The 26737-nt window shown below is 41.4% G+C and overlaps 1 protein-coding gene across 7 annotated transcripts in view; it reads right to left on the bottom strand.

Annotated features, from left to right (window-relative positions):
• Positions 1–26737, bottom strand: part of PALM2AKAP2 (PALM2 and AKAP2 fusion) — a 567675-nt gene that overhangs the window by 463857 nt on the left and 77081 nt on the right. For all 7 annotated transcript variants that reach the window (XM_047831459.1, XM_047831462.1, XM_047831465.1 and 4 more), the window contains one exon: positions 25153–25316. In XM_047831459.1, coding sequence (XP_047687415.1) covers positions 25153–25287 — 135 coding nt within the window. In that variant the 5' untranslated portion in view covers positions 25288–25316. The remainder of the gene's footprint in view (positions 1–25152; positions 25317–26737) is intronic.

The raw sequence follows: 26737 nt of genomic DNA on the forward strand, positions 1-26737 counted from the left end.
GAAAGACTGAGGGAGTGCTCCAGACTAGAGGAGACAATACAGAGACATGACAGCTGAATGCAAGTCATGAACTAGGTCCTTTTCCTACAAAGGATATTTTTAGAAAGTCTGAATATGATCTGAGGATTGTACAGTAATAATATATTGAGGTTAATCCCCCAATTCCAATGGATATATTGTGGTTTTATGGGAAAATGGCTTTGTTCATAGAAAATATTGTACATATCAGACAGAGTGATAGGGCACTGGGCTGGCAAATTACTCTCAAATGGCTTAGGAAATAAAAGGTCTTTGTGGTATTTCCAGATTCTCTGTGCATCTCTGATTGTTTCATCTGTAAAATGTATGACTACATATAAAATATAAACATGCACAATATATAAAGTTTTCCATCTTGATAAACTATAACAATTCCCTTGATAAACAGGTGAAACATCCATTATCTTGTATCTACATATTTATTTTTTAATATGTTATACCATATAATGTCAGCTTTTTCTATTTATGGCTACTTTGAACCAAAGCAACCAACTTTTTTCTCCAGATACAGAAAACCTGAAGCAGGAAAGCAAGAACTATCTACTTTTGTCTACTAGTAACATGATATCTCTTTCTATAAAGAAATTACCTTTTAAAATTTAATTTAGTTGTGGGGCGCCTGGGTGGCGCAGTCGGTTAAGCGTCCGACTTCAGCCAGGTCACGATCTCGCGGTCCATGAGTTCGAGCCCCACGTCAGGCTCTGGGCTGAGGGCTCGGAGCCTGGAGCCTGTTTCCGATTCTGTGTCTCCCTCTCTCTCTGCCCCTCCCCCATTCATGCTCTGTCTCTCTCTGTCCCAAAAATAAATAAAAGATGTTGAAAAACAAAAACTTTAAAAAAAATTTAATTTAGTTGAATACATGCTTCTGTAATTTTATCATCTTAAATAAAGGGATATTTACCTAACCAGCTAAAACAATAGAAAGAATTTAGGAAATTTGAATTAATTAGGCTTTTCATGAAAAAAATGTCCAAGACTGGCATAGAGGGAAGAGATAATGTTGTTTGTAAACAAATTTATTAAGTCACATTTTCAGAGGCAGTTTGATTATAAATATTAAAAGAGCTACTTTCTATGCCTACATATTATCATATGTTTAAACATCCAACATGTTTAAAACCAAATTTGGGGGGCACCTGGGAGGCTCAGTCGGTTAAGTGGCCTGTTCTTGATTGCAGCTCAGGTCATGATCTTGAGGTTTGTGAGCTCGAGCCCCAGGTCGGGCTCTGCACTGACAGGGTGGAGCCTGCTTGGGATTCTCTCTCTCTCTCTCTCTCTCTCTCTCTCTCTCTCTCTCTCTTTCCCCTCCCCACCCCCCACCAAAATAAATAAATAAAACTTAAAAGAAAAAAGCAGTACCAAGGGGAGCCTGGGTGGCTCAGTCAGTTAAGCATCCGACTTCAGTTCAGATCATGACCTCCTCGTTCATGAGTTCAAGCCCCACATCAGGCTCTCAGCTGTCAGCATGAAGTCCACTTCAGATCCTCTGTCTCCCTCTCTGTCCCTCCCCCACCTCAAACCCTCTCTCTCTCTCAAAAATAAACATTTTTTAAAAATTATTAAAAAAGAAAAAAAACACTAAATTTTCCCATTTGATTTTCAAACCTAGTAACCAAGGCTCTTAATGAAACTTACAGCTAAACCTTTCTCTGAGCTACAGCTTTAGCAAGAAAAACTTATTACATTCAACTTATTTAAATCATACTGTAAGCTTTAATTTCTCTTACTTTACACTTATATAAGCACTTAATGTTTTGAAATTATAAAAGCTAGGTGGAAAATGTACTTGCCCCATTAGATTTTAGGAGCCCTTATTACCAACTTACTGACTCTCTCCATAGGTAGACAGAATACATCTATTTATTTGCCCAGAAATTAATTCATATTGGGGCACCTGGGTGGCTCAGTCGGCTAAGTGTCTGACTTCGGCTCAGGCCATGATCTCTCTGTTCATGGGTTCGAGCCCCACATCAGACTCCGTGCTGACAGCTCAGGGCCTGGAGCCTGCTTCAGATTCTGTGTCTCCCTCTCTCTCTGCCCCTCCCTTGCTCGTGCTCTGTCTCTCTCTCTCAAAAACAAACACTAAAAATGTTTTTAAGAAATTAATTCATATTTATAATATGATCAATTAAAGAATAAAGACACATCATTGATGACCATTTGTTCCTTCTGGGAACAATCAGTGTTGATAAATGTGTGTAATTTTGTGATTTTCCTTCTACATGTACCAAAATAGCCTCTTTTTATCTAGTGCCTTTTTTTCCACATAGTGACAATCTTTCTTTGGCCTTATTTTATAAGTCCTGAAGAAAGTAATTCTGGAATTATTCATTCATTAAGAGAAATGAAATCTGACCACTGAATGTTAGGGATTCAGCTTCCTTTTAATTTCGGTGCAGCAATTTTAATTTTACAGATTTTGGCACGATTGGGTCCAGAATTAACGCACATGAAAAATGACCAGAGTTTTGAAAGAAGGAAAAGGGCTCTGTAAATGTCCATCGACAGATGACTAGGTAAAGAAGATGTGGTATATATATACAATGGAGTATTACTCGGCAATCAAAAAGAATGAAATCTTGCCATTTGCAACTACGTGGATGGAACTGGAGGGTATTATGCTAAGTGAAATTAGTCAGAGAAAGACAAAAATCATATGACTTCACTCATATGTGAAATTTAAGATAGAAAACAGATGAACATAGGGAAGGGAAGCAAAAATAATATAAAAACAGGGAGGGGAACAAAACATAAGAGACTCTTAAGCATAGAGAACAAACTGAGGGTTGCTGGAGGAGTTGAGGGTGGGGGGTGGGCTAAATGGGCCAGGAGCATTAAGAAAGACACTTGTTGGGATGAGTAGTGGGTGTTATACGTAGGGGATGAATCACTGGATTCTACTCCTGAAATCAGTATTGCACTATATGCTAACTAACTTGGATGTAAATTAAAAATAAAAAATAAAATAGTGAAAGGAAGAAAGAAAGAAAGAAAGAAAGAAAGAAAGAAAGAAAAGAAGAGAAAAGAAAAGAAAAGAAAAGAAAAGAAAAGAAAAGAAAAGAAAAGAAAAGTAAGAGAAAAGGGCTCTGATCTTTGGAGTCAAAAGAGCCCAATTGATACAAACCAAACTGCATAAACAGAAAGAAAAATACCCAAAACTCTTCAACCTTGCATTCTCTAGTGCCAGTCACAATCGGAATCCTCAGGCAAACAACCTACAAAGGTCCTAGAAACCAGATTGCATATTTCCTATCAGCTACCCCTTGACAGAAATTACTTAATGGTCAGGCCATAAAATTAAAACCCAGATGGCACCATGGCTGCCACCAAAGTAGGGGCCACCGACCCTGCTCATGCAGAGCAAGAACCAGAAGCAGAAACAGATGTGACCAAGAATCAGATTTAGCATGTGAGAGCCAGAGAACACAAATGCCACACGGGACTTATTATAGGAGCCAAGGCAATGAGCCAAGGGGACCCAAGGGGGTCCAGGTACAGACAAGATACAGACCAGGTGCACTTTCATCTACATATTTCGGTGGTATGCCGTATCACAGTGGAGCCTCCAAAATAATGGCCAAAGACATACAGTACAATTATTAACATGGTATTTATTTGTACACAAAGGGAAATAATAAAGGCTGATTTCCTCTAAAAACAAACAAACAATCAAACAGGACTTAAATATGAGAAAGAGAAGCAGGGAAGGCAAAAAAAAAAAAGTCATTTGGGAACACAGACTTTGATTTTCATACTTAGAGCGCAATGCTGATCAGCTGGCAGCCAGCAAAAAGGCCAGGCAGGGGAGTCTCCCCCCCCCCCCGCCCCCCCCCCCCCCCCCGTGTGGCCAAATGGCTCATCAAAGGAAGCCATTTCAGCTGTTTGTTTATTCTCCAGAAGACCTGAGGAGTTTAACTTGGACTCTTACAGAACAGGCAGTCTCTACATCCTGCATCACGTCCTTCAGTGGACCCTCTGTCCACATGTCCAGTTCAACTTAGACTGAGTCTGCACCATTTCCTTATTTGAATTACTCACTGAGCATCAAAAAGGTAACTTAGGAGTAGTCAAGGCAATCCAGATTTCAAATGAAATTGCAGAAATCAAAAATGCATCTCCATTGCTGTAGGTGTAGGAAGCCTTGATGGGGGCTGCTTTTCCACAGACTTCCCACCCACTACCTCACCCTGTTCTCCACGGTTAGTGGTCTTGCCATCCTCTTATCTTTCTTCAAGATGTGCCTTTGCCAGTTACTGTTAAGGTGACCAACTTGTTCCTGCTTTCCTGAGGCTTTCCGGTTTGGGGCACCAAAAGTCCCATCTCCAAAGAAACCCCTCGGTCTCAGGCATAGTGGGACAGTTGGGCCCCCCCCCTCCAGTATTTTCCCTCTGGACTACCGTAATTAAGTCCACGCTGCAAGGGTAAAAATATCCAGGAATGCTACACCTTGAAGAGGTTTCTGGACGCATTCTGCATTTCCCATCAAGTGTTTTCAATGATTCTCATACTGTGGTAAAATATACATAACACAAAATATACCACTTTAACCATTTTAAGTGTATAGTTCTGTGGCATTAAGTACATTCACGTTACCGTGCAAGCATCCATCTCCAGAACCTTTCCATCTTCCCCACAAAACTGCGCACCCATGAAATACTAACTCTCCAGTCTCTCCTCCCCCAGCCCTTGGCAACCACGTTCTACTTTCTGTCTCTATGAATTGACTGCTCTAAGTACTTCGTATAAGTCGAATCATATAATAGTTGTCCTTTTCTGTTTTCAAGAATTTATTAAAGCCTATATAAATTGAATTTTGCTGGTTTACAATTGTAATAGCTAAAATAACCAGCTGTTGACTGAGCATCACTAGCAGAACAGGATCAGTATCAACTTTTTCTTGTTGGCCTTCCACCCACCTGAAAAATTCATTCAGTGAGTAAACGAATGGTACCCCACCCCCGCCTCAAAACTTGGGCAGGCCCCAGGACTTTTGCCAGTTGCTCTTAAGGAATAAACAGTTGGTCACTTTCAGTAGCAAGCAAAAATCGTAATTCCAAGACCAGGGTACACTTGAACTGTTACCAGAAATCCTGTCATCTTATCATTCATTCTGGGGGTGCTTTGTGGTTGGCAGAGCACCCTACAGGGCCTCTTGGTGACAGTGATACCCTTTGTAGCACACACACATTGAGGAAAGAAGAAAGCAGATGATTGGTCATCGCAAATCTTTGGTGAATCTGATCTAACAAGACACTGAGTGGAGGCATCTGACAGGAAGTACATCGACCTTAATACTTGTGTTGTTCTTCCTTCTAATTTTAACACGCCCGGGACCTGGGACCCAAAAGCCAGAATTTCCCTGCACCTAATATACACACGGTAATATTCTTTTTTTTTTGATACAGAATATATTTAGGTTCACTGTTAACAAGAAGAATACTACAAAGATATAAAAAGTAAAAGTTAACAATTTCCCACACCAATCTAATTTTCAGTCCCGCAAAGACGGAAAGAAACAATATTAATAGGATGGAGTCTGCCTAAAAATATTTCATGACAATATTTCATAAAAATCTAAATTTTTCATCATAAGAATATTGCAAATATATACAGATAGATGTTATGTTATGTTATGTTATGTTATGTTATGTTATGTTATGTTATGTTATGTTATAGCATTCATCATCTTGTACATTGCTCTCTTTTTTCAGCATATCATATAGACTTCTCCCTTTGAGTGTTTGTAATTCCAAAACTTTGAGCACAAGAGAGAACACCAGCAGTGGGTACTCAGGGTGTGATTTAGAGACACAGATATAAAGGAGACATTGTTTGGTTTTCCAAAGCTGGCATTATTTGCCTAACTGTGAAAGGCTGCTGACGTTCATTCATAAAGCATAGGTGGTATGTTCTTGAATGAAAGAAAAGAGGAAATGAATGAATGCCCCTTAGATGGAGGAGGTAAAGGATCACATTAAGCAGCCAGTTGGTTTAATTTCAGCTTTTAGGCTTCCCTCAGCTAATAAGCATTGCAATCGTCCCCCCTCTGGTCAAATATAATAAGTAGATTGTATCGTGTTTGTGATTATATATCCAAAATCAATGGAGGACAAAACAGATAGTAAATTCATTCCTTGGATTTTTTTTCTTACAGTTTTATATGTGATCTATTTTGCAAAGGTCCTACTGCTTCTAAATTGTGTTTTGTAGGCCTTCAGCATCACAATTGTGAGGAATGCTAAGTGCAAATGAAGATTCCTAGGCCATATTTAGACCTCCCAACCCCAAACAAAATATCTGTGGAAGGAGACAAATTATTTGCATCAAGAAAACTTTCCCCAGGTGATTCTAATGTACACTAACCTGTTTGAGAACTACTTTTAGACCTTCTCACAGGCTCAGAAATTCACCTTCTTATCTTTTAAATAGATTCTAACCACCTTCTCTAGGCTTCAGATTCCTGCCATTTCTCCTATCTCCTCCCCCTCTCTATCTGCTACCCATAAGTAGGTCATGAAAGGAAGAACCTTACATACTCTTGGGCATGACCCAGTGCAGGCAGGTCTAGATAGCACCTGGGTCCCCAGAAGAACATGAAGAAGCTGAGGATTTGACTCAGCCTAAGAATTGCCCTTGGCTCTATGTTCAGACACAAGAAATATTAGTTCTCAGGGCACCTAGATGGTTCAGTCAGTTGAGCATCCAACTCTTGATTTCGGCTCAGGTCATGATCTCATGATTCATGAGATCAAACCCATGTCGGGCTCTGCACTGAAAACTCAGAGCCTGCGTGGGATTCTCTGCCTCCCTCTCTCTCTGCCTCCCCCTGCTTGTGTTTCTCTCTCTCTCTCTCTCTCTCTCTCTCTCTCTCTCTCTCTCTCTTCCTCTCTCTCTCTCTCTCAGAATAAATAAATAAACTTTAAAAATAGAAATATTAGGGTTTTTTTGAGAGACAGTGTGTATAAGGGAGGAGAGGGGCAGAGAGAAAGGGAGAGAGAAAGAGAGAGAGAGAGAGAGAGAAAGAATCTCAAGCAGGCTCCACGTTCATCAGGGAGCCTGATGCAGGGCTTAATCCCATAACCGTGAGATCATGACCCCAGCCAAAATCAAGAGTTGGATGCTCAATGGACTGAGCCACCCAGGCGCCCTAAGAAATATTAGTTCTGAGTCAGCTAAGACCCTAGGAGGCACTAGAGATAAAATACTTTCTATCTCTAGAAAGACCAGAGCAGTACATGCTAAGAAGTATATAGTTAAGAAGAAATGCAGTGAAGAGTGGGGAGAGCAAGGGCCAATAAGGACACTTGTCACTCTCAACACCAGCAGCCATGACCCTTCTTGAATGAGTAGATGCTACTGTGGAATGAGTGATTGGATTAATTAGTTTAGTACATTTTGGTCACCAAAAAGAGCAGCCACAACAATTTTCTAATTGCTGAGATTAATGGCCACTTGAAAAAGACATATAGGTGCTTTATATTTGCCATGAAAATGACAAATATAAATTTCAGAATTATAAATATAAGTTGCAGAACATCATCTGCAACTTTCAGTAATGTCTACAAGGAAAACTGGTGGGAACAGATTCAATCAGTTTTAAGACTCCAGAGGATAAACATGGAAATGCTCTGTCATGACGATTCCACTAGGAAAGAGCTCTGGAAATGTGTGGGAGTCTGATTCAGAACCTCACAAATGTGAAAGAGAAACAGTAAAACTGAGAAAAGCCAAGGCCAGAAGGCTTCTCTGCAGAGACAATACTGTCCATTAGCTAATTCTAGGCTATTCTGCCTAACCTCAAGGAATCTGAGCTCTTTCCAGATTCTAATTTGACCATATATTTCCTCTATGAGATTATGATAAAAGAGGGTATGAAATAAAACAGATTCTTTGGAGAGAATGTAAAACAATGTTCTATGGGAAAGTTGAGAAAATTAGCTGAAATATAAACGTTAATTCTGCCACTGGGACATGAGAGTTTCTACAAGCATATAATTTCCCTAATGAATCTATCTATAAAAACTTTTAAAATCTGGAACATGCAGCACATTCCTTATAAGAAGATAATACTGTGATTCCTTCGATCAGGGGCCACATCCTTGTGGTGGACTGATTCCAAGATGGTTTCCAATGATCTCCACCTCAGGCTATTCAAACCTCCTCTGTAATCCCCTCTCTCTCTTGAGAATGGGATGGCCAATAGAGTACAGTGGAGGTGATGGGATGTCACCTATATGATTATTATAATCTCTGTCTTGCTCATAGATTCTTGTTGCTTTTTCAACTTGTAAACTTTGATGAAATAAGTGGCCATGTTGGAGAGGTCCACATGGCAAAAACACCCAGGGGACCCTCCAGCCAGCAGCTATGAGTAATATGAGGCATTCCGTCAAACAGTCCTTCAAGAACTGAACTTTGCCAACAAACTGAATGAAATTAGAAGTGTCTCCTTCCCCATGTAAGCTTTCACATGAGACCACAGCCCCAGCTGGCAACTTGATTGCAGCCTTGTGAGGAACCCTAAAACAGAGGAATCAGATAAACCCAGATTCTTTACCCACAGAAACTGTGAGTTAATAAATGTGTATCATTTTAGGTCACTACATTTGCAGTAACTTGTTACACAGCAATAGATAACTAACGCAACCCTGTTCTGAGCTGAGATATTGAAGGAAGAATGTCTGGGTCTCACAGTTCTGAACAACTGCTGCCCCTGCCTTTTCTAGAGTCTGTGAAATAAGACATACTCTTCCAAGCTGGCTGTATCCAGCACATATATGACAACTTTGCAACCACAGGAGGACTCCAAGATGTGCCAAATGGGAGAAGATTAAGCCCATAAAGATACTTACTGATTTGTTAAAATAGGAACTGGCATTGGTTTATTTTCTAAAGAGCCCTTTAAATCTCAGAAAAGAGGATGATAAATTGAGTGCCACATCCTCATTTTCAGTCAGAGGCTTTAGTTATAAGTAATTCCATGTGCTGGAACCATCATCTCTCTGCAATGAGGCTGCCATATGAATTAAGCCTTCATTTTCTCGAAGCCAGAATTTTTTTCTAATGATATCTACATCAACACACATACACATGCGCGCGCGCGCACACACACACACACACACACACACAAACACGGCTGTTTTTGTGGGAGGATGTATTCATTTTAACTTACTTCTCAATTGCATCAGCTTTTTTTTAGTATTGTGATGAATGGATTCAATTAGACGGTAACCATATTTGTGGCTGGCATATCAAAGTGTTCTCTTTATTTCCAAAGATTGCATAATGTGCAATGACTAAAGGCATCAATGCCTTTCTTTGCTGTCTTTCCAGGCCACACCTGTATGGAGCTCTTCCCTGAAAAACTTGTCAAGAGACAACAAAATTCTTCCTTCTCTTTTTACTCCTCAGGCCTTGCTAGACTCAGCTGTCAATGGAGCATAAGGCCTGGGTAACCCAGGCTTCTCTTTGTGAAATCTGTACACCCCTATTACAAATTTCAGGGATCCACAAGATTATCTTCACCTCTGTCACCAACTGCAAGTTAGACTATGAGGTCCTTAAAATTACAACTCTAAATAATGTGGAGCTGTTGAAAGTTTTTGAGCAAGGACTTACCATGACCAGAACTGTACTTTAAAAGAATTGAATTCAGGCAGGATCAGCTTCATGGCTATGCAAACTACACAGTCATATAGGGCCCCAAGAATAGAAGGGGCCAAGCTTTGTGTAAGGCACTGCTGTTGTGTTGAAAGCTTCAGTAATTTTGAATACATGCCCATGCATTTACATTTTGCCTGTGACCTTCAAATTATGTGGCTGGTCCTGGACTTAGGATATGATGGTAATGAGTGATTAAGGTAAAGGGAAGTCAGAAGGCAAGGAAACCAAATAAGAACCCAAGAGCCATGAGGGAAAAAAGTGGGGTAGCCTTTCTGATCTTAGTAGATACTATAAGTATTCAGGGGTAATAAAGAAAGCCTTGGGTCACAGACCCAAGGATATTCTTTGAATACCTCAGCCCCAAACTACATGGAATGATTCTTCATTAAATACATAAGTCAGGAGGAAATCAAAATGCTACAGAAATACTTGAAAATGTTTAAGCAGGGATATTACATAAGATTCACTCAATATTCATTGAACACCTGCTATCTGCCCAGCATAGTGGTGGAATTAGGAACCTAGTGGCAGCAAAAGATTGACAATACCTGCCATAAGTGCTGCCATAGTTGGGAGAATTTGAAAATATTATTCAATTATGGTCACTACATAATTTGATTATCATAGAAAGTGACAAACTGAAAGAGAATGTAATGGTTTGTGGGGGGAAATGGGAGAAGAGCATTCTGCTCTTAAGAATGCTTTGAGGATATATCAATAAGAAACTGGGGTGGAGGTGAGGCATTGGATCCAAGATGAATTTAAACCCCATGTCAAGCAATGTGCCATTTTAAAATGCAGTGCTAGCTTCTGGGATTTTAAAATCAAGACAACAAATCTCTAAGAATACAGTAGTCTTTGTGTTATGGGTCAGCTGCAATTTTTTTTTTCATTTTCAGTAGGCACAATGACAGAAAATGACCAGCTGGGACCTCGCTGGAAATATAGAGAATGATTTAGGATCATTCCAGTCTATATAGGCTGTTACTTAGAACTGGAACTAAGCAAAAGAATAGAACCCTTGCCAAGGTAATAACTCTGTAGCCTTTGTCTACATTACTAAGAACAACTACATTTTTTTTTAAAGACCAAATACCTCACCCAAACATCCTTACTGGTTTTTTCTTCGGTGTACTCTGCCTACTTCAAGTTAAGAGTTCATGGCCATTGGCTTATACAACCTGGAAAAAAAACTAATGGAATCGATCAGGTGGTCATTGAGGGTGAGCTGGTTAATGGCTAAGGAAGCTTTTGAATTTGTATTACCCTCTCACAGGGGCAGGGCTTATTATTATTATTATTATTATTATTATTATTATTATTATTTTACCATGAAAACAGGAGGATGGCAGGGAAGGCAGCAAACAATACAAATGCAGAAACACGGCTGCTCCCTGAGATTTTTCATCTCCTCCTCAGAATGTGAAGTGAATAGACACGGGTGTCTGTGCTGTTCGTTTTCTTTGTTCCTTCCTATCCCTTCCCTTATAGGAAAAAAGCCTTTTAACACAATCATGCATCAAAATCAAGCCTTTTGGGTAACAGGTATTGGCAAGAGAGAGGTGGGTTTGTCTGGTAGGTGCCCCGTTCTGAGGAATGCAAAGATTCACTGTTAGATAACAGATGTTAGATCCACTGTTAGATAACCCAAGATGCAGCAGTCTCAGACCGAAAAGAACACACAGTGCCCCAGGCTTGGCCAAACAGGGTAGCAGTTGGATGGAACCAAAACCCTGGGAGGTACAGTGGGAGGCCAGAGAGAAGGCAGAGGGGCTGAGAAGAAGGAAGTGGGGGAAACCTGAGAAGGGCTCTCTGGGCACCAACCCAGAGTATAATGTATGTATAGTACACTTTGGTTCACCCCCTGGGATGATGGTAATTTGTTCTGAGGGGGACAGTACTCCCAGCACAGAGTTAGTCCTGCATGCCTTCCTAGCTCTGCAGGGCATCATGACCCCCAGTTACACAAATTTCACAGCATGAAGTCTTCTCAGCCTCTAGGTCTTTACATACACCATCCCTCTGTCCCCATTTCTATTCTTCTGTGTTGACAGCCATTTAAGACTCGAGTTGCATTCTATCTTCCCTTGGGAACTTCCCCTGACCTCTACAGACAGTTATGTTCCCCTGTTCTAAGCAGTCAAGATGTTCGTATTCACTTCCTGGACATCTCTAACAAGTTGTAAGTAACCATCACTTGTATAATTATCTCCTTCACTTGATAGTGAACTGCCCAAAGGCAGACTGGGTCTTTTTAATCTTGCATCCAAACCAGCTGGTCACAAACCCAGTGCCTGACACCTTATAGGTGTTTAATTAGTGTTTAGTGAATGAAAAAGCCAAGCACAAAGGACCAGATTTTACATACACATGTGCTACTTACTTAGAGATATATGCCCAGTATAGGGTCTTGGAGACCTAAAGGCCATACCTTCCATGGTATCCTGTGAAATGTGGGATAAATGGAAACTGTCTTGCTAACCTAAGAAGAGCACACATGGTCAATGCTCCCCTCTAGGAAGCCCAAAGGAGGATCATCATGAACTGCTGTGAAAAATGGGAATGATGTGGAATGAATTCCTCAGACTCCCCAGGAAATCTTATTCATTCACAATCTGTGGTGTCAGAGTTCTGTGTACTCTTTTCTAATGATAAGTCCTTCTACCTGTCAACTTTCAAAGAGCCAGCAAGGGCAGAAACAATCCGTCTTTGTCTAATTAAAAACATTCCCACAAGTGTCTAAAGACCAAGTGACCCATGAGTTCATGAAGATTCCCATGGAAGTAACTATTGGGAGGTCCTGCCAGGTGCTACCTTGGCCATGGCCTCTTCTCCAGTGTGTTGCGCATTAATTTTGTATTACTCTTCTTGTCGTGCATTACTCTTGAATGTTCTTGACATTTGGGTAGAATTGATAGAATCATTTGCAGAAAAGAGTACCTATCTTCAAAATAGGTGTTTCCTCTTAACCTGAATGATACAAGTTAGAATTTGTATTTTAGGGGCACTTGGGTGGCTCAATTGGTTAAGCATCTGACTCTTGATTTTGGCTCAGGTCATGATTTCACAGTCATGGGATCGAGCCCCAGGTTGGGCTCTGTGTTGATAGTGTGGAGCCTGCATGGGATTCTCCCTCTCCCTCTCTCTCTGCCCTCCTCCACTCATGCACAGGCTCTTTCCCCCCCTCTCAAAATAAATAAACATTAAAAAAATAATTAGTGGGGCGCCTGGGTGGCTCAGTCGGTTAAGTGGCCGACTTCAGCACGTCGGGCTCTGTGCTGATAGCTCAGAGCCTGGAGCCTGCTTCTGTTTCTGTGTCTCCCTCTCTCTGCCCCTCCCCCATGTGCGGTCTGTCTCTCCCTGCCTTTCAAAAATGAATAAATGTTAAAAAAAATTTAAAATTTTTTTTCAATGTTTATTTATTTTTGAGACAGAGAGAGACAGAGCATGAATGGGGGAGGGGCAGAGAGAGAGGGAGACACAGAATCGGAAACAGGCTCCAGGCTCTGAGCCATCAGCCCAGAGCCTGACGCGGGGCTCGAACTCACGAACCGTGAGATCGTGACCTGAGCCGAAGTCGGACGCTCAACCGACTGAGCCACCCAGGCGCCCCCCAAAAAATTTTTAATAATTATTATACTACCCAAAAGAGGCATATGGTAATAATAGGAAAAATCTTTATCTATAAAGCTTTTTTTATGTTTCAGAATATTTGCATACATAGTATCTCACTGATAAACTCACCAATAATCCTACAAAGGTAGCCAGATCAGGAGCTATGACTACAATGTTAAGATAAAGGAACTGGACCCAGAATAAGGGTAAGTGACCAAAAGTACAAGGTTCAAAACCTTAATAAAGTTTTACCTGGTTTTGCCTAAAATATAAATGGTGATGTTTCCAGATAAGATTAAAGTATAGCACAGCGATCTAACTCACTGCACCAACTATTTTGGGTTCTCAAAGTATGGAAAGGGCCCAAATGTCCATCAACTGATGAGTGGCTAAAGAAGATGTGGTATATATATTCAATGGAATATTACTCAGTGATGAAAAGAATGAAATCTTGCCATTTGCAACAACGTGGATGGAACTAGAGTGTATTATACTAAGACAAATATCATATGATTTTGCTCGTATGTGGAATTTAAGATACAAAACAGATGAACATAAAGGAAGGGAAGCAAAAATAATATAAAAACAGAGAGAGAGATAAACCATGAGAGACTTCTAAATACAGAGAACAAACTGAGGGTTGCTGGTGGGGTGTCGGGTGGGGAGAAGGGTTGAAGGGGTGAGGGGCATTAAGGATGGCACTGGTTGGGAGGAGCACCGGGTGTTACATGTAAATCCCTAAATTCTGTTCCAAAAAAAAAAAGAAAAAAAGAAGTGAATATATGACAAAAATGGCCCAAAGAGCAGGAGCAGGAAATGGATTTAAACTCTTGTTAGATTTTGCATTGTTTGGAAAATGGCAATTTAAGTGAGACAGTAAGTCAAAGATGCATATTTTAGTCTCTAGATCAGGTATCAGGACACTATTTCCTATAAGGAGCCAGACAATGAATATTTTAGACTTTGCATGGAAAAAAAAACTATTTTGGGTTCTCCACGTAGGCACATGGCGGGTTTGCACTTCTGTGCCCCTTGAAGTAAGGTGTGGCCAAGTGACTTGCTTTGAAAGGCTGAAGTTTTAGGATCCAGTGCATAAGTTATGACACTTCTTCCCTCTGCTGTAGCAACCAGCACCACTTAAGTAGTGGCAGCTCCATCAGCCTGGGCTCCAGAGTAAAGATGATGAGGAACAGAGCCTTCAGCTGACCCACAATAAACCCAGGCAAGCAATAAATTTCTGTTTTATTGAGGTATATTGTTACCACAGCACAACCTGACTTACCGTGCTTGCTACATTACATACATGGGCTTACATTCAAGGGCCCCACTGAAATGACCAAAGAACCATAAAAAATAGGCGGAAATCACATCTCTCTAGGAGCTAACAAAGAGGACCATCCATAAGCCGTAAGATTTGAGGAATTTCAGCAAGAAAAAATGAGTTGAAGGAAGGATGACAAGGGATGACCCAATATTCCTTCTTTAAACAAATTAGTATCTTAGAAATTTTTCTTTTTCAAGCTAAACAAGGACATGGTAAAGAATCTTCACGTACACACACACACACACACACACACACACACACACACACACACTAATGCTCTCCAAGTTTATAGTGGTTTTGGAGAAAGAAGTGTCTTAATAGTTGTTGGTGGGGCATGCTGTGACGAGCTCTTACTTTGTTCTGGAACATGTGTCTCCGCTCTCCCTAAGATAACACACAATATACACATACAAGCTAGAGCTCACCTCCCACATGGAGGTGGTGGTGTGCAGTGACTCAAAAACTATGTGCTGAATCTGATGGAGTGTTGAGTGATGGGCACACTGACCCACCTGTTTTCCAGCCAGCGTTCACATGGCCCCTGCTTGAAAGACTCTGTCTCCCGAAGCAAAGCTTCTGAAGCATGAAAGCAGAAACATATTTCACATATTTCTGTTGTCTTTTAAATCACAGAGAGTAAAAATAGAAACAGCACTACGCGAAATGTTATTTACACTTTGGGCAAAAAGGATGTCAGGGTAAAATGCAGCACATTCAGACTGATGGGGTATGCCCACCACACAGGGAGTACGCAAGGGAGAGGTGAGGGGGCGTATCAGGTCATGGAAAGGGCAAACACACCCGAAGGTAATCCCTGCCTCTCACATTTAGCAGCTGAGTTGTCTTGGCAAAGATTCTTGTTAAAGCTCAGATTCTTGGTCAATGAAAATAATAAATAATAGCTGCGAGTGATCATTGACATGAAGGTAAAATAAAATCATATGTGTGCAGAAGTGCTGTGTAAATTATAAAGTTCTGGTACAAGTGGTAATTGCTTATTCTTGGGCAGGTCTGAGCATTATAAAGTTCTTCTTTAAGTAGCTTAAAGCTACCTCCTCTATCTCTCTAAGTCTCCTGGTTTAGTTCCCGACAGTTGACATATGTTGGAAGGAAGCGAGGAAGGAAGGAAAGAAGGAAGGGTGGGAGGAAGGGAAGGGAGAAAAAGAAGGAGGGAGGAAGGGAAGAAGGAAGGGAGGAAGTGAGGGAGAAAGGAAAGGAGGAAGGGAGGAAGGAAGGAAGGGAGGGAGGGAGAGAAGAAAGGAAGGGTGGATGTAGGGAGGGTGGAAGGAAGGAAGGAAGGAAGGAAGGTAGGTAGGCAGGGTGGGAGGGAGGGAAGGGAGGAAGGGTGGGAGAAAGGGAAGGAAGGAAGAGAAGAAGGAAGAAAGGAAGGGAGGGAGGGAGGAAGAGAAAGAAGGAAAGAAGGATGGATGGAGGGAGGGTGGGAGGAAGGAAGGTAAGAATCCTCATTTTGCCCATTTGGATGATACAGAATTAGTCTAATTCCTCTCCAGATAAATACATATTTGCTTAAAAACGTGTTTCCTACTTTATTCCAGGAAAGGATATAAGGGAGCTTACAAGGATGACTAAAACACAACAAAACAGCACAAAATTTAAATGGTGCAGAAGTAAGAACAATACACGGAAAGAGACAAGAATGAGCTTGGAAGAAAAGGGGCCCTCACCCTAGCTATAGGGAACCACCAACTGGTTCCAAGCCTTGCCTTCAACACAAGACAAGAAACATCATCATACATACAGTTCCAACACCCATGAGGCAAAAACAGACACAATATTCAAGAGAAGTACTGATCTTTTTGGTAGAGAAGATAAGAATTTTCCCAAGAGGACACAGTGGAAGGAAAGGATGACATTCTCAGCATTGCTTTTCCACAGACAGAATAAGTAGTTTCCTAGGAGCTCAGTCCCTCAGGACACTAATATGGGTTGAAGACATCAAATCAAGAAGCATTTCAGTAAAGCAAAGTGCATACCCACCAGGACAGTGCAATCCACCTTCCTGGGTCCCTTTGATCCAATGTGACTCAAAGGTATATGTCAGATTCTCTGGAGGAAAGAATAATCAGCATGTCCCTTAAACAGTGGTCCCCAAGCAGCCTTCAAGACCCCACTAATGCTCAGCTCGGCCAAAGCATATGTAGAACAAATAATGATAAACAATACTAAACACAATACCATATGACCAAGAGCTCTTGGTGCAACTTAAGAGAACAAGATGGAATCATGAAGACAAATTTCAACTTGCTTATCAGAGATAAAATCAAAACCACAAGACAGAGTTTCCTGTCATGTGAGAGGGACCAGTTGACAGAAGTTCGTCTGAGGCTGATGGAGTTGAGGGCACCTATCTATTCCACCTTCATTTCTGCCATGGAGTTTTATCCACAGGATAAAGACAAAGATAAAAAGCCCAACATTAGGAATATGCTAAGATAATTTGTGCTGAAAGCAGATTATGTATAAGCATATGACATAGTAAAATATTTTCTCAGAAAAGAGAAAATTCACCTTCCAAAAGAGGAGTCAAACAGAGGCCTCTCAAGGGAATGTAAAAGGATAATGCACCCAGTTTTCTCATGACAGGGTTGGCTCCCCTCCCTCCCTTCCACAGGGCTCCCTGCTTATATCAAGGCAAGCTCTCTGGGCCAAGGGCAGGCATTTTCACAATTTCCTGATGGGAAGTAAAGCTGAAGCTTGTAAAGGTCAGATCAGCTGTCATTAAATGGGGATCGTGGGAGAGAGAGTCAAAAGGGAAGCCTCAAAACTCATTGCCAGAGAGAGGAATCAGATCATGAACCTGATCTGGGGAAAAACAGAGAGCACCATCTCTCAGGAAAGACATAATGAGGGGGAAAGAGTAATAGTAAAAACAACCACTCATAATTTATTGAGCATGTTTTCTATCATGGACACTGAGCTAACTCCTCTTCATGCATGACCTCAATCAATTCCAAAATTAACTCTGGAAGTAGGTACTCTTATTCTCTCCACTTTACCTAGGATTCAGCTGAGGATGAAAGAGATTAAGGAATTCTTTTGATGGCTGGATGAGGGGTACAGGAAGACAGACGGGCTGAGCGCGATGTTCCCTTGGGGAGCATGTCTCTCAGTGGAAAGCTACAAAAGTCTCCAGTCGAGGATTTGTTAGAGAAGCTCTTCAGAGAGTTGATACTCACTTCTCTGCGTAAGCTGGATTTAGGTTCATTTATTCTCTAGGCTCTGTGTTCTCAGTAAGGATGATATCATCCCCACAGGGGCAAAAACTGGTTCTTGGGATCTGTACTAGGTTGAATAGTGTCCCCAAAATTCATGCCCACCTGGAACTTCAGAATATGTCCATGTCTGGACATAGGGTCTTTGCAGATATAATGAAGGTAAGGCATGAGATCATGCTGGATATAATTAACATAAGGCATGAGATCATGCCAGATGGGATCACTCTCCAATGAGACTGTCCTTATAAGAGGCCAGAAAGAACAGAAACCCAGAGAGAAGAAGGCCATGTGAAGACAGTCACTGGAGTGATGCAGTCACAAGCCAAGGAATGGTTGAGGCCACCGGAGCTAGAAGCAGCAGGGAAGCGTTCTCTAGAATGTTTCTGAGGAACACAGCCCTATCAACAGTTTGATTTTGGACTTCTAGTCTCCAGATCCATAAGAGAATAAATTTGTGTTGTTTTAAGTCACGAAGTATATGCTATTTTGTTATGGCGCTCCTAGGATATTAATATAGGTAATATAAGTAAAAAAAAAAATCTTACTCTTTTCATGTATAAAACACAGGCCTATAGGGGCGCCTGGGTGGCGCAGTCGGTTAAGTGTCCGACTTCAGCCAGGTCACGATCTCACGGTCCATGAGTTCAAGTCCCGAGTCAGGCTCTGGGCTGATGGCTGTGTCTCCCTCTCTCTCTGCCCCTCCCCCATTCATGCTCTGTCTCTCTCTGTCCCAAAAATAAATAAACGTTGAAAAAAAATTAAAAAAAAATAAATAAAACACAGGCCTATATACAGTAACATAAACAGATATGTGATATTTAATTTTCATGGGAGGAGGAAATTAGGGGAAAAAACATCTGAAGAAGCTCCTTGATGGGTCATAATGACTAAAGGGTAAGAAACCTTGCTCTAGGCTGCAAGGATTGAGAGAGAGGCTGGAGGAGGAAGATGTTTTGATCAAAGGCTACTTTCTACAGTTGCTAACCTTGTTCTTCTTGTTCTTGCCATTTAAACTCAATATTCCCAATTGTTTCTTCTTCCATTCTGGCCCAGAGGCTATTATTACAACTTTTACAAAGTTTGTTCTCCTATCTATTTACAATAGGATTTGTCCCCAAATGTGACACAGCAGTCACCTGCACTGTCTGTGATGTAGTCTCTTGTCACAGGCATTGTAAGTCAATGTTGATGTTTCTGGACTCTGCCTTTTTTCCCCCATGAAATGTCCAGCTTTATCTCAAACCTTGATATTTTACAGGAAGATTAAAGGTAGTTAATTATGTCTCCATTAAACTTGCTTTTCTCCTGATATTTCTAGTATAGCTAAAAAGAAATTATATACAGTTCTTCATTACACAGGCCTTCGATGAAAGCCATGGAAGCAGATCATAGTCCCATAAAGACTTTTCAGTGAACTGTCTATTCTGGCCTGATTTGGGTCTCAAAGAGAGGGAGGGTCTGAGATGGCTGGTGGAGCTCCAACTTTGCCCAGGATATTGACAGAAACCATTTAGCAGTCAATGCAAAAGGAAGGTGTCTAAAGACTTCCCAAAAGGTAAGTAGGCCTGAGTATTTGATGTGTTTACGTTTCTAAATTCTTCACAGCCGCACACAGGGAATGTGATGATGTTGGCCCCATAGATTTTGAGAGCAGGCATTACCCGCCCACTTCTACTGTGGTAGAGTCTTAATTATCCTGATTCCTCTGGAATGTTTCCTGTTGAACAGAACAGCCTCTGGGCAAGCACAGTTTAAGTTAGAGGGTGTCAGGACAAGATCACTCTCGTAGGATGTGCTAGGAAACTTGAGGGGGTTTTCAGTCCTTCACTCTTCACATTGGGACAGACTTGCAGATTTGTCACAGAAGTCAGGAAGGGGCAGTTGTGTTTTGGGTTTTTTGCTTTTGTTTTTGTTTTTGTTTTTGTTTTTAGAAAAAGGCTTGTTGTGCTGTGGCATTTCTCCTCCCTTCCAAATAGGGAGTAGGAAGGAAGGGGGAAGTGGTTTTCACTTTAAGCCACATAAGGCTACCAACCTGAAGCTACTTTCAGGTTTCTGAGAGCTTGATACAAATACCCTAGTGATGAGACTAGAGCTACAGTCTGAAGTCCTAGAGTTTGGAGCTGCCCCATACCTCAAATTGTCAACATGTGAAAGGCTGGCTGGAGGGACCACTGGGGATAAAGAAGGCTGCACTGAAATTGACTTGCACTTGAAAAGTGTGGAGGGGCCAGAGATGCACATATGTTTCCCACATATTAGATATGGATCCTTCAGAAGGGAAGATGCCTCAGTCATCTGGCAGGACAAGGGATAGGTCATCTGGAGGGACAACCCCACCAGAAAGGGTGTAGAGGGAGCCACTGAGAGTCAGGAACTTTCCAAGGAAAGTGCCATATCAAGGAAATGAAACAGGTGGGCTTCAGGAAGGAGATCTCTGAGGAACCCAAGAGAACACTTGTGTAGAGGTGGGCAGTTATCCACTGGCCCCACCCAAGGGCACCGATGTGAATTACAACTACAGCAGTCAAGGGGAGCCTGGGTGACTCAGTCAGTTGAGCGTCCGACCTCCGCTCGGGTCATGATCTCGCGGTCACTGAGTTCGAGCCCTGCATCGGGCTCTGTGCTGATGGCTCGGAGCCTGGAATCTGCTTCGGATTCTGTGTCTCTCTCTCTGCCCCTCCCCCACTCATGCTCTGTCTCTTTCTGTTAAAAATAAATAAACATTAAAAAAAATTTTAATAAAAAAATAAAATAAAATAAACTACAGCAGCCAAAGTAAGCATTTTCTGCCTCTTCTCTCTCTTTCTGGCCCTAACCCTGGAGAAGCCAGAGCAACAGAACAGAGGACAAACAGCATAAGAGTGAAGGACAGTGAAGAATCCAACCACACCCACTTTCTCCCCACTGCTAGCCTCCTGCCTGACAGGGGTCCACACTGTGGGGGAGGAATGGCTTTAAATTAGATGAAAGATTGAAGTTTGCTATTCAGCAGGACTGCACTTAACTAATGCCTGGAAAATTAGACAATGTCCAACACCTGAAAGTTATTGGAAAAGCTGTGGGAACTGCCCAAAGTTTCATCCAGGTCAGAGAAAGACAAGTCAATGGAAAGGTTTAGAGAAAAAGTAAAGTTCTGCTTATTCCTAAGCTGGTCGCCTGATGCCTCTTAAAACAAAACTGCATCTAAAAGGTTTATCAGATTAAGCTAGCCCATAAGATATATCATCAAATGCTGAATGAATTAACCTCATTTAGTTATATAGGCAATATTATTCAGCTGCCTCAATAGTTTTAGTTTTAAGAATTGTAATAAAGATATTGCTTCTATGTGACTTCATAACTGATGCCTTTTACAAGGGTAGACGCTGCAGATGACTCAGAAATTCTAAGCGAATGAGCTTAGGATTTCACATTTGACATGCCCACAATTACTGATGCTTTATTTCTTAACCTGAGGAGGCATTGAGGCCTTGGGTGATTTATGTCTATGTGCTGTTTCTTGGAGATACCCAAGGATATTTGGAAGGGAACCCTATTTACCTTTCAGTCCTGAGATTACTTTCATAACCACTCTCCTCCTTCTCTGACCTGGGAGGGTCTGCCATTCTCCTCCAGTCACGACCACCTTCTGGGAAGCTCCTGCTTAACTGGGGTTCTGATCTCTTCCCTATCTGCAACACCCTAGACTTAGGAGCAGGTGTGTGTTGGGAACTCTGCAAAGGCATAGGGTGCGGTGGACAATAATAAACAAATTTTCTGGCTTTTAGTGAATATCTCATTCTGTTGCATACCCTTTAGTTATTTTATTTTCAACTGGTCAAAGAGCACTTTCCATCCTGATTCAATCCTCAAGTAGTTCTTTGGCAATTATAGTTTTCAAATACCTTGGTAGAGAATATCTGTGTGTTAAGAATCCAAATGCTCTATGTTGTAAATGAACTTAAGCAGCATTTGTCATCCAAGACTCTCTAGTTCATTATCTTGTCCAAACCAAAAAGTTCAGGGAGTAGGAATCAGCTACTCACCCAGGTTTTTATGAAAGCAAGTCTCAGACTAAATTCTGCCACATGTACAGATATTGATTAAACAAACTTTTATTAGTAAGTAGGCATAAAACATCATACAACCCCTTTTGGTTTATAGGTACTCTGACCCCACCTTGCAAGGAACATTAGCCAGAAGCAGATACCACAATATTCCAGAGGCAGGATTCTGCCATCCTATTGTCTACAGAAAGCAATCAAAATCATCCCACTCTGGTTCAACACAGGACCACTTAGGGACCAAACCTCAAGGGCCATCCCCAAAAGAACAGGCTATCGGACTTGCTAAGGTAGCAATTATCTCTAAAATATTACAGCCAATCGCCATATCTGGAAAATATTCATTTTTAAAAAAATTTTTTAGTGTTTATTTATTTTTGAGAGACAGAGCATGAGCGGGAGATGGGCAGAGAGAGACACACACAGAATCTGAAGTAGGCTCCAGGCTCTGAGCCGTCAACACAGAGCCCAACATGGGGCAGAAACTCACAAACCACAAGATCATGACCCGAGCCGAAGTCAGATGCTTAACTGACTGAGTCACCCAGGTGCCCCTGGAGAACATTTAATTTTACTAAGAAAAGCTTATTTCTAACATCTGCTATGCAGATTAACAAGACATAAAGTTCGTCCATGAAAACCCATTTTTGACATTCATTATGTTAATTAATAAAGTCTCTGGTGGTGATTGAGATATAGACAACTTAAGTGCCATAGCAGGTGCCTGTGGGGTATGGACTTGAAAATGAAATGCAGTTGATCACCCCTGGAGAATGGATCACTGATGAGGACCTTAGAAAGTAGTTCAGATTTTCTCTCTCCCTCTCTGTCTCTCTGTCTGTCTCTCTCTCTCTCTCTCTCTCTCTCTCTCTCTCTCTCTCTCTCTCTCACACACACACACACACACACACACACACACATACACACACACATAAACACACACACACACATCCATGCTGAAGTCATTTAAAGCAAATTACAGACATCATATCAATGTACAAATAGAAAATATCACCTGCCCAAAGTAACTCTTTTGGTATTGTTGTAATAGACATTCATGATATCAAGTAGAAAATGCATTTAAATGACACAAAAATAGTGAAATGTGTTCCTTTTATTCTTGCAAACTCCACCTTTTTTTATGTTTTTAATTTGGGAACATAAAATCATAAATTAAGTCAAAATCAACTACAATCCTATAAAGAACTTACAGGAACTTCTAGTCTTCTGTGTGCTCACACACTTAGACACACTTTAACCCTCCCCAGGCCTGATGGAGAGTGAATACACACCAGAAACTAGAGAGAGTGTATGGAGAGAGCCACTAGACAGGAGCTGTAGCCTGCATTAGGGAGACACTGCCAAGCCACAGTGACCCAGCAGGGAGGGAGTGACAGGAATAAAATCAGGTCCCCAGCCTGTGCCTCTCATTAGTCAAACCCAGCCAGAAGCCAGAGGGCAAGAAAGCCCTCCGATGTAGTCACAGAGGAGGCGGATGTAGGGTCAGCCTCCCAACACGGAGCAGTATAAAGGATGGAGAGGGAGTCAGGAAAGGCAAATGTTCCACGACTGCGAGAAATAATTTTTTATTTTCATGCATAAAGTCCACCACAACGTACACATTTAAAGAAAGGTAAGTGTATAACAAATAACTTCAATATGAAGAAATACTATTGATGAGCACAGTAAGGGAGGGGGGTTCTCTTCAGGACAGGTGTAAAGGACCCAGCTGCCTGATCTGCTGATAAATAAAGCTACAAGTGAATTCTGATGCAGGACTGAGCAAGCCAAACCACCGTGGGACAGGCAGGGCGGAAGGACTGACATTTGGCAGGGACTCCTGTGTGTCTGGATGGATCGATGAGGTGAAAGTCGGTTTTAAGAGGCTTCTCATAATAACGGTTCCCGTTTTTCCAACCCAAACTACTTGCCAGGCCCTGTGATAAGTGCCTCACACACATTATCTCATTTAACACAAGACTTGAAGTGAACATTATTTTCTCATGTTTTTACGGGAGAGAAACTGAGGCTCGGAGAAGTCTGGTGATGTGACTAAGGTCACACAGTCACACTCCCACTAAGTGATGGGAGTCAGGAGTTGGACCTACATCTACAAGAGCCCAAGGCCAGTCCACTTAGCGACTCTGATAGATAGCTACCACCATTAACGGTCCCACCTGTAACTGCTTTATGGAGGAATAAACAGTGGAAACCTGGTGAGTAAAGATTGAGTCTCTCCAGGGAATGTCTGCCAAGCATTAAGGAAACAAGAAAACCATCTGAGGGTGCTGCCCAGGTTATATGGTCATTAAAATAATGGTAATAAAATACACATTGATCACTTTTGGAGGTTGCTAGGATTTCAACTCATTAGGATACCAACACACAAGAAGCAACTAATCAAATCTGAAATGTAGGAATTTCTGCAGGAGAAATGACCATATTTCTTCCACAGATGAATACCATGGCAGAGGTGCTGAGAGGGGGAGGGGGATTGTTACAGATCAAAAAAGATTTCAGGAAGCAACTGCTACTAATTTTTCCAATGTATGGCCTTTTGTAACCATTACTTTCCCTACAAAGAATTCTTTTCCAAGGTGACCTAGCCCACCTTGAAGCAGGACTCAACTCAACATTTCTTCTCAGCCTGCAGCACCAAATATTCTTCAGAATCCAGAATAAGCAATATAAACTCTCCCAGATTTCGTCGATATGGTGGAGGGAGGATCTCCCACCCCACTAATCCCCATGCAACACACGCCTTCTTCCAACCTTCCTCCTGGCTGCCCTGTAATCAGTTTCTCCTAGAATCCCAGAATGCCGGAAGTTAATATGCCAGGACGGCTTTGATTTCAGCAAACAAAGCAGTGTTCAACCACAACCATTCAATGGGAAAACTATGAATTACAAGTAATTTTTTTCTTTTATAATTTTTCCTGTCACACAAGCTAATGTGTCCAATTCCTTAGACTACTACGCAAACAACATACAGTCATCCCCTTTTACCTGAGGAGGATACGTTCCAAGACCCCCAGTGGAGGCCTGAAACCACAGATAGTACTCCACCCGACACACACTAATGTTTCTTCCTATAGCTCCGTATCTGTGATGAAGCTGAGTGCATAAATTAGCCACAACAATAACTAATAATAAAATAGAATACATGTAACAATACACTGTAATAAAAGTTATGTGAATACGTCTCTCTCAAGATATATTGTGCTGTACTCACCCTTCTTCTTAGATGATATGAGATGACAAGATGCCCCCATGATGAGACAAACGAGGTGGATGATGCAAGCATTGTGACGTCACGTGACACAACGTTGCTATTGACGCTCTGAAGATTCAACAGAAGGAGGAGCATCCGCTTCCCCAAGGCGGTTGACACGGTAACTGAAACAATGGAAAGCAAAACCCTAGGTAAGGGGGATACTACTTGGTCAAACCCAGTCAGGGTTTTGAAATTGAAAATTTCAAATTTTCTCCCTTTCCTAGACAAACACTTGAATTCATTCCAGTTTAGTTATATCTATCTTCATGCGTAGAACACAGAACGACATGTAAAATCATGGTCTGAGATTTTAACGAGCAGGAAAGGACCCTAATCTCTGCCATTCTAATAATTCTACTTCCCCTGATGTGGCTTCATACCCCTAAAACTCTTAGAGGGATCACTTTTCACCCGTTACTTATGTTGAGATTCCTGGCAACAGAAATTCTTTTTCACACATGCTTCTCTTAAACCACATCTTTCCTCCATCCTATACTTGTGACATTGTTTTCACACTGAAGGGTTGACATCTACAAGTTCTCCCAATTAAATATGTTTAACAGATTAGTCTATCATATTGCTCTGTCAACATTTTGTACACCCCAATTCTACTACCCAGCACATTTCTATATTTCTAACTCCTTTTAACATCACATCTGAAAATTTGAGGCATGTGCCATCTAGAAATTGCTAAATAAGGCAGAACTGAGGGCACAGCACTGTTGCCTGCCCTAGACACCTCTCTCCAAGTTAACTTTTCTCCATTAATCTAAATTCCTGATGAGTTCTATTGACCACCACATTATTTTCTAACTGTTCCCAAGTAGGATAGTTGAATGTTCTTCAGTTTTTCCAAGGATCACATCATATTCCTGTTCTATAATTCTGTAATCCACCCTTTTCCTGTCCTGAAAATCAGAGATTATATGCAAAGTGTGCAGGCAATATATTACTTAAGAGTGACATATATATAGAAAGACTACATCCCTGTAGATATTGTAGATTTGAATAGGTTTACAGCCTGTTGGGGATATGTGCAAACCCCCTCCAACAATGGAGTCCCAAACCCTTAGACACTTCACTTCCTGGTTCTTTTTCTCCTCTCCATTTCAGGGGCTTATTTTTCATGGGCTTTGCAATGAGCATGCACCAAAGAACTGAAGTCTCTGTATCACCTCAGGGAATGTACATTTGTTCCAATCAGACTACTTTTTGCCCTATATGGGCATAAGTGACTTCTGGGTAAGGCTGTAACCTCTGTAGTGCTCAGCCAATGAGGAGTCAGGGGAGGGACTTCACACTAGCAGATAAATTGCCTGCTGTAAGTGCCCCAACTGTGCCTGTCCCTCAAACACCTGCTCTTGCAAGAACGTTAATTAAAGCCTTGCTTCACTGTGCTGAGTCTCCATGTCCCTCTTTTGATTGGGTCAGTGGGATTATTTCTCACATGGTAGAAGGCCATGAAGCGTCCTATTCTCTAAAAATCACATTATGATAATATTTCAAAAGATGGAAGCAAGTATGTTGAGAAAGAGGTGCCTTT

The sequence above is a fragment of the Prionailurus viverrinus genome, chromosome D4 (assembly GCF_022837055.1).
Source record: "Prionailurus viverrinus isolate Anna chromosome D4, UM_Priviv_1.0, whole genome shotgun sequence".
Classification (NCBI taxonomy): domain Eukaryota; kingdom Metazoa; phylum Chordata; class Mammalia; order Carnivora; family Felidae; genus Prionailurus; species Prionailurus viverrinus.